Raw genomic sequence first — 8902 nt, 5'->3', positions numbered from 1 at the left:
TTAAGGGACTTTAAGGATAATTTTGTCTTTAACCATGTTAATGCATGCATTAATAGCCTTGTCATTACTAATGACATGGTTTTCTATGCATTACTTATACATAGGATAATACCAAGTATGATATATAACTAATACAAGTATTAGTTATACACATGTTGAAAAAATGTACCAAACAAGGTATTAATAATGCATAGAACTAATGCCTGCATTATTTTTTCTAATACCTCCTACCAAACGACCCCTTATAAATTTCACTTTAAGGTCTCAAGTTTTGAATTGGTAGAACCCAAGTTCAAACCTTTAGTTTGTACGGCTAAATTCAAACTTCAAACCTTCGAGGTATGAGGTATAAGAAGGTAGAAGGATGATATAAAAATTTAATACCACTTTAATACTTTATTTGGTTAGCAAACCAGGTATAAGTTATGCCGGTATTAATTTTAATATTGGGATAACTTATACCTTATAAAATGTGGGGTAATTAGCACCGGTATAACTTATACCTTCTTCTTAAAAATTATGCAATTGTCATTCTTAATAGAACATACCAAACAATGAATAAACAACAACCAGCATAACTAATCCCAGCATAACTTATCCCAATATAACTTATACCAGTATAAATCGTATTCCAACCAAACTACCCCTTTGAGTCTAACTTCAAACTCGAATGAGCTTTAAACTCGAAGGTCTGAAAACTTCAATTTAAAAATTCGAGGTTTATAATTTGATTCTGAAACGGTTAAACTTTAAATATTTTGTAACTATTGGCTATATCTTAAATAGCAGTCTTAATAGGACTATTTGTGCATTTCGCCCAAATATATTGTGTACGCCAGTGAACAAAATTATTTTTATCACGGAATTTTTACGTCCTGTAATAAAGGTTGATACCTTATTTATTTTAAATAAATACCCTTTTAAAAAATTATATTCTATAGCTATTTTTTGATTTTTATAGTCAAATATCTATTTATGGTCACCTCCTACACTTAAGTCATAAAATATGCTTTGTATTATTTTTCTCTCTCATTCTTCAGATTTTTCTCCACCCTCTCTCTCTCTAACGCCAATCTTTCTCCATGAATACAACCATGATTCTCCACTGATTCATCTCCATTGTCGAACGAAATTTTCATTATTAGTGGCATGGGGCTCTGAATCAATGTCGAAATCAAACCATATCTTCAATTTCGTGAACTATACTTTCAGGCTGCCCCTCGACGGCGACCTTTGTTAAACCAGGTATCGACAAAGACCCATTAATGGGTGTGGCTAAACTGACAAAGTCGAGGTTCTAAGTATGATTCGGGCTCGTGGAATCATAAAATCTTTCCCTAGATGGTTCTTTATCCCCTTGTTGTCTTTACTTGCTCAGATTCGAATTATTCAAGCTAGTTAATTCCAAACATTGTATCATTAAACTCTATTGGTAAAATACGACCATGATACATGGCTAACGTGATGGATGACTTGTGGCGAGTATCTCCCAGTGGGGTGTCTAGACATCATTAACCCTTATAGCTAGTGGCGATTCAGGGTTTTTGCTCGACGGCGGTTTCGCCGGAAATTAGGGTTTGTTCTTGAACAAAGACGACGGAGTTTGGGGCTGAGCAACTTTATTTTGCTGTTAATATATTTCAATGTATTTTCAACATATCACGTTGTATTTTCATGTATTTCATTGTCTGTTTTTTCATTGTAATTCAATGTATCTCGATTTATTCCATGTATTTCATTGTATTCACTGTCTTTTATTTCATTGTATTTCAATGTATTCCGTTGTATTCTATGTATTTCATTGTATTTACTGTCTTGCTATATGCCATGAATGTATTCATATATTTTTTTTTAATTAATATAATTTATATATTCAGATGTATTATATAATTTTTCTGAATATTGCTATATTTTTGGGGTATTTTTCGGGTGAGAATCTTTTTTTGTAACTGAAAATACAAAATTTGTGTGTTGTAATTAAGTTGTTGAGTTATATTAGGAGTTTATTATGTTAATTGATTCACTTTCCACTTAAAAACAGTGTAATCTCCTGTTTCACGCCGTGAATACAGTCGAATACAATAATCTGCCTAGTTGTAATCTCATATTTCATGTCATGAATACAGTCGAATACACTCGAATACAACAACTGAATAGCTGGACTTCCGAATACAGTAGCTTAAATACATCTAATACATCTTATAACAACAGAAAACGTACAATTCGTAATATAGCAGATGATATCTATATATAGCTAATTAACTAAAATATAGTGTTTTATCACTCTAGAAACCAAGCCCGACCCAAATACAACCTAGTAAAATGTCCACCGCCGGAAGCCGCCACCTCCTCCGCTTACGCCTCTCCTGCCGTAAAATCACGGCACAAGTGACAACAACCACCACCGACACAATCGTGGCAATGGCTTCATCATCGGAGCAAGAGTTTGCGGCGCAGTGTAAAGCCAGGCTGAACCGAGTGCCTAGGTTTCGCAATTTGTGGGACGCGAAGATCTCTTCTAGAGTCGGAGAGAAGCTCGGTGATCGGCTTAATGAAGTTAAAGTCTATAACGTGGAGATTGATGTTGAAGAAGAGGTGAATCGGCCTGTTCATTATCGCAAAATGGTGGCGCCGCTTTTTGAGTCCGTTAAGGGCAAGGGTATTGCTGTAGTTGGAGCTGACAAATTGGGCTTCTTCTAGTTATTATTGTCAATTTTGGTACTCTTTTTGTTCTCTTTGAATTCATGTTGTTTGATTAGGCCATGTAATTTAAGAAAGAAAGAAAGATTTTCAAAATATTTGGTCTAACATGAGCTAAAAGTATTTGTTTTGTTACAATCATCTAATTAAGAGTAAAAATAAAAAGTTTAAAGTTATATTATTTTTAAATATAAAAATTTACATTATTTTTTAAGCACAGACTAAAAATTAAAGTGTATCACGTAAATTGGACAGAGGAACTATTTCTTCTTTCTCATTTTATGTTTCACATTTCGTAATTTGATTAATAAACGCTAATGAGATAATTTATAGTTATATAAATAAGTATGATTTATTTTAGACTAGACATTTTATCATTTTTTTCCCCTAAACTTTGCCTAGCCAAATACTGTCTCATTAAATGGAACAGAAGGAATAACAGTTTGTTTTATGTTTATGGCGTTCACGTTAAAAGATCTGAAAAAGTAAAGAAATTTGTATAACATGTAAATAGGTTAGAAATCATAAATTGAACGGTGGGGTGATGATTTGAATGAAATGCTCTCCAAACAATTGTTGCTTAGTGAGATATCTTAAGTTCCCCTCTTAATTCTGCTTACAATATAAAAAAGAGAGAGAGAGAATGCTTCATTTGGTTTAAATTATGGCTCAATTCACATTAACCAGCAATTTCAGGCTCTATTTTTTTTTAATCAGAAAAAAAGGAAAAGAAATTGTCTAAAGGGATTGCTTGTAAAGGGAGTTGGTTAGAAATCAGACGAAAAACCTTCTTTTTTTGCAATTTTCTCGTACAGGAGAATTCTGAGACTTCTCTACCCCTCATTGTTTATCATATTTGTCTCCATGAATTCTAGTATTATTTTCCCTTTCTTTGCTTCTGAGGTAGTTTCAAGTTTAAGCTGATCTTCAAGGCAGTTTTCCAAGTAGAAGTTGGTTCATCTAAGGTTATTACACAACTCTTAACAATTGTGTAATATCCATTATAACAAGATGGCCGCTTCTGCTGGAGAAAACTCCAAGGAAAGGTGAAATTTTTGGTTCTCGTTTTCGCTTATATTTTAAGGGACGGCTTGTATTTTGACCAAGATTTTGATCTTGCTGTGATGTTGTTGCAACATTTCCATTGATTGCTATGTGAATGAGAGCTGAAATTTCATTCCCTTGCTGCAGGGTTGCAATCATTTTCTCCTAGTGACCATTTTGAAATTCTTCATTTATATTTTATTTATCTGTCCATATCACACGTCTTGGAAGTTTTGAGATGTTGAATCTGATTGATGTATATGAAAAATGTAAAATGATCAATTCTTTTTCATCATTCCCACATAGATTTTTCAAAGCACTTCCTGTTTTTTGTTCCATTAGTTTTGGTCACATGTTTTCTCCCAGATAGTATCTTTGATGACTTTTTCCTGTATCTGGAAGGAAAAAAAACAAGTAGGTAGGCCTAACTTCAAACGATAACAACTCTCAATACATAACAAATGTGACTACGGATAAGATGTCGAGTCTTCAGAGGTTTCATTATAGTTGGATTTTGCTTTTTTTGATCAATGGAGTATAGCTAATTGCTGCTATATTTTGTCTTAATTAGCAGTGCTTCCTCTCTAGCAAGGCTTGCTCCCCTTCAAGCAGTACTATTTGACATTGATGGAACTTTATGTGATTCTGATCCATTTCATTATCTTGCATTCTGTGAAATGCTTCTGGAGGTACATTCCAACTATTACTAGATTTTATTTCCTACTGAGAAAGTTTTAACTTTGAATGTCATTTTGTGACGATTTTCTTTCCATTTGCAATTTGTGTTAATTTCAACAGATAGGCTACAATGGGGGTGTGCCAGTTGATGAGGAGTGGTTTGTCAAGACTATTTCTGGGAAACACAATGACGATCTTGTCTCTGTCTTTTTCCCTAATGATCATGAAAGGGGTGTAAAATTCTTAGATGACAAGGAAGCTTTGTTTAGAAGGTATTTAACTTCCTTACCATACCTTGTCTTTTTCAATGAGTTTGTTTAGTTGTATGAACTTCTAGTGTAAAAAAATAATTACATAATCAGGTCACTTATAAAATAATTACAATTAAATCTTTATGATAACCATTAACTCGTAACCTGCTTCAATATATTAAATCACATTGATCGTGTAAAAAATCGGATCCTTCCTATGTGAAAGTACAGAGAAAAATGACATCGATAAAAATTGATAAGTTAAAATTGCCAATTATTCATCAAAAGGAGAAGCGGCCCTATTGAAGTTAGAATTAATAATCCTTGATACCTTAACTAATGCATGAAAGGATCCTTGAATAGCGGTAGGGTAACCTCAAAATATATCAAAGACTTCTATAATGCTTACTATTTTTCAATAGAAATAATTCGTTCAAGAAGGGCTCCGAAAGATGTCGATCATATATGAGAAGATTGGTTCTTCAGTGTATTTAACTTAAATCCCGTTTCAATTAGTGTTATGCAACTTAACTATAAGTTCAATATCATTAATCCACCAATCTCATAGCTATTGTGGGTGGAAACTATAGGTTGGCAAAAGAACAATTGAAACCTCTAAATGGTCTCTACAAGTTGAGAAAGTGGATTGAAGATCGTGGTCTGAAACGAGCTGCAGTTACCAATGCACCTAGAGAAAATGCTGAACTGTGTATAAATCAGCTTGGCCTTGCTGATTTCTTTGATGCACTGATTCTTGGAAGTGACTGCAAACATGCAAAACCATATCCTGATCCCTATTTGAAGGCCCTTGAAGTGTTGAATGTATCAAAAGATCACACATTTGTATTTGAGGTATGATTTCTTTTGACTTTCAGTTTTTCTTATCAGTATTCATCAAAGTCATTTCATGGACAATCATCCAACTTTCTCTTTGTCGCACCAAACTCATAGAACTAATTTATATAATATAGAAATAACTCATTATGTTTGTATATTATAGAAAATAAAAATGCCAGAAAATGCTAAATTTGGTCCCAAAAACATAAGTAGGTCGTCTCTTCAGCAACTATCCATGCGGCACCACTAAAAAAATTAAAAACCCAATTTCCGACCCAATCTTTTTAAAGAAAAAACTAATGATCACGTCACATGGCGACAGACATCGGACGTTATTAGGTTCAGAAAGTGAGTCTTTTTCTTTTAAGTGGTGACATGAATAGTGTGTAAGGTGAGTCAATGACGTGACTATACCTACATGGCAATTTTATACATTTATCAATAAACTTGTGTTTTTTGGCATTTGATTAAGCATTCCGGCACTTATTGTTTTTTCTGCTATATAAGCATAGTTGAGTTATGTTTCCTATTATAAAAATTAGTTTCATAACAATAGTATAATAGATTGAAGGTTTGTTGGGCATCCCTTAAATTAACCTCAGTTTCATCTTAATGAAACTTATTGTATGTTTGTTCCATGGGTAGGATTCTGTCTCAGGAATAAAGGCTGGGGTGGCAGCTGAAATGTCTGTTGTTGGCTTGGCAAATCGAAATCCATCTCAGTTACTTATGGAAGCAAATCCTACTTTTCTTATTAAAGATTATGAAGATCCAAAATTATGGGCAGCTCTTGAAGAGATTGATAAGATGTCCCGTACTGAAAAGAAGACCATAGCATGAGGCTATAAGGCATAGACAATATATAAGAGGTGAAAGATCGGCAAAGAACTTACTCGAATTTCATATTCCATGTTTACACTAAATTATATTGGTTTTTGTGATGGTTAATTGATAGATTGAGGCGAAAGTACATAGTAGTACTAATTAACCATGGTTAGCGATAAAAGTGTATATGAAAGACACGTGTCATGTACTCATCTGCCTTCATGTGTGAGTCAATTTTTTTCAGTGAAGACCTTTATTCTTGTTTCTGGGGTTTGTTTGATTGAACTCTTGCATTTTCTTGTTATAGACAAAGTACTTAGGACTCCTATAGAATTCACAATCACTCGTATTGTTCAACAGCGAAATAAAACAAATCAATCAATTAATTATACCTCAATCTTAAACTAGTTGGATTTTAGTATTAGATGCTATTTGTATCATAATGTCTAAAGGATTCAGCAAATTTATAACTTAGCAAGCTTAATTAAAGCTTGTTTAGTTATACTGTAGACAAATTTTCATAAAGCACTATCATTTAGTGGTAATTAGCTTTTTATAGATACCATTTGCTATATTACGGATTGTAGATACGTTTTCTGTTGTTATAAGATGTACATGAATACAGTAGCAAAAATAGGCGTGAATCAGAGAAGTCCAACTAATTAGTTGTTGTATTCGAGTGTATTCGACTGTATTCATGGCGTGAAACATGGGATTACAGCTGGACAGATTATTGTATTCGACTGTATTCACGGCATGAAACAGGGGATTACATTGTTTTTAAACGGAAAGTGAATCAATTAACATAATAGACTCCTAATATAACTCAACAAACCCAATTGTAACACACAAAATTTGTATTTCCAGTGATAAAAAAGATTCTCAACAAAAAATACCCCAAAAACATAGCAATCTTCAGAGAAATTATCTAATACATCTGAATACATAAATAATATTAATTAAAAAAAATATATGAATACATTCATGGCATATAGCGAGACAGTGAATGCAATGAAATACATAGAATACAGCGAGATACATTGAATTACAATGAGAAAAAAAAAAGACAATGAAATACATGAAAATACAGCGTGATACATTGAAATATATTAACAGAAATTCAAGCTGCTTAGAAACTTCGTCGTCTTTGTTAACCCTAATTTCCGGTGAATCCGACGTCGAGCAGAAACCCTGAATCTCAATGTTCCCACGCATCATGTACAGTAGCCGAGCAAAAATCATGGCAAGACGTTGCGTATCGTTTTCGAGGATTCGTCTCTCTACCAACGATGGACTAGTTCTTCAACTTCTATGCTTTGCATTATCTTTGGCTGGTCCCCCTTTTTGTATACGGTCAGATTGATTTGTTTGAACTTGTGGGTTTTTCTGGGTCTCGCTAATGTAGAAGTCTTCTAAGATTGTCTTTTTCCTTTTCCTTTCCTATTAAAGTTATAGACAAAAATAAAAATGGGGAGTTAGGGGAATTTGCTAGGAAGTTGAAGAAGAAACCGTGGGAGATATTGTGGAGAATTTTGATCTTTCAGAGAAGAAACTTATGAATATAGGTGAGAATTTTGATCTTTCAGAGAATGACATGTATCAAATTAGAGAGAGATAGAACGTGGAGTGAGAAGTTTACATCAAATACAGTAATTATGTGAGAGAAAAATCTGAAAAAGGAGAAAGAAAGATAATAAATAGCGTATATAGTGACTTAGAAGTAGGAGGTACCCAAAATTAGATATTTTGCTACAAACATTAAAAGGTATCTATAGAATATAATTTTTTAAAATGGTATTTATTTAAAATAAATAAGGTGTTAACCTTTGCTATATGAGGTAAAAATTCCTATATTGTATTGTCACATAACTTATGACCTTTGTCTAAATGCTACCCGTTCTGTTATATGTATACTCCCTTGTGTAATTCTAATTTTTGATGACACGAACTATTAAAACAACATCGACCCAGTAAAATTTCACAAGTGGAGTCTGAGGAGGATAGTGTATACGCAGACTTTATATGTTTTCGATAGAACCTCGGCTCAAGGAAACGAAAAGAGACAATATATCAACACCTAAAATAATACATATTGTTTAAGCATAAGATTAATTTTCATTCTCATCAATTATACGCTCTCTTGGATGTAAGAATTGATGAAGAAATAACGCCTATATCTAGTTGTTTATATATAGGGGTAGATCTACCTTGCGATCTACCGGTTTACGCGAATTCAGTAATTTTTATTCAAACAGTGTAATTATGTTTGGAATATTTACTAAATATTTATAAATTTTTAAATGTAAACTCAATTACTATTGAAAATTTATTCAAGGTCGTTACATGAACCCATAAGCATTAAATCTTGGATTCGCCTCTGTTTATATACACACTGAAGAAACAATAATACACATGTAGGAACTTTGTTGATAATCAAGAGTTAATCACTTGAAATCACCGTTATTATCAACAGTTAATTCACGTCTCTCTTATGACATCCAACAATTTAATATTTTTGATATACAAACTTATTATGCTTAAAATGTTAACTTTAGCACTAACCTAAT

General features: G+C 32.9%; 2 protein-coding genes across 5 annotated transcripts; both read left to right on the top strand.

Moving 5' to 3' along the window:
* Positions 1-2105: 2105 nt before the first annotated feature.
* LOC107781930 (haloacid dehalogenase-like hydrolase domain-containing protein Sgpp) lies at positions 2106-6601 on the top strand. Of its 4 annotated transcripts, none has more exons than XM_075253297.1 (5): positions 2106-2718; positions 4319-4433; positions 4543-4694; positions 5264-5525; positions 6156-6601. In XM_075253297.1, the coding sequence occupies exons 2-5, from the start codon at positions 4422-4424 to the stop codon at positions 6348-6350; spliced, it is 621 nt and encodes a 206-aa protein (XP_075109398.1). In that variant the 5' UTR covers positions 2106-2718; positions 4319-4421; the 3' UTR covers positions 6351-6601. The 4 variants fall into 4 exon arrangements, with proteins under 4 accessions (XP_075109398.1, XP_075109397.1, XP_016458235.1 ...); XM_075253296.1 differs by having other exon boundaries at positions 4316-4433; XM_016602749.2 differs by lacking the exon at positions 2106-2718 and adding an exon at positions 2956-3746 and having other exon boundaries at positions 4316-4433.
* Positions 2323-2700, top strand: LOC107781931 (uncharacterized). The gene has a single exon (XM_075252725.1). It carries the CDS (start codon positions 2323-2325, stop codon positions 2698-2700), a length of 378 nt encoding a protein of 125 aa, XP_075108826.1.
* Positions 6602-8902: the final 2301 nt, after the last annotated feature.

The sequence above is a fragment of the Nicotiana tabacum genome, chromosome 5, assembly GCF_000715075.1.
Source record: "Nicotiana tabacum cultivar K326 chromosome 5, ASM71507v2, whole genome shotgun sequence".
In the NCBI taxonomy this organism is placed as follows: domain Eukaryota; kingdom Viridiplantae; phylum Streptophyta; class Magnoliopsida; order Solanales; family Solanaceae; genus Nicotiana; species Nicotiana tabacum.
The sequence above is the reverse complement of the archived record's forward strand: the minus strand, read 5'-3'. Positions and strand labels throughout refer to the sequence as shown.

What these genes read in the sequence shown, in the direction of transcription:
- LOC107781931 (XM_075252725.1), top strand. Translation starts at nt 2,323, where the DNA reads ATGTCCACCGCCGGAAGCCGCCACCTCCTCCGCTTACGCCTCTCCTGC.
- LOC107781930 (XM_016602749.2), top strand. Translation starts at nt 3,712, where the DNA reads ATGGCCGCTTCTGCTGGAGAAAACTCCAAGGAAAG. An exon ending in GGAGAAAACTCCAAGGAAAG is followed by an intron (nt 3,747 to 4,315) that starts GTGAAATTTTTG and finishes TGTCTTAATTAG; the next exon opens with CAGTGCTTCCTCTCTAGCAA. An exon ending in ATCACACATTTGTATTTGAG is followed by an intron (nt 5,526 to 6,155) that starts GTATGATTTCTT and finishes TTCCATGGGTAG; the next exon opens with GATTCTGTCTCAGGAATAAA.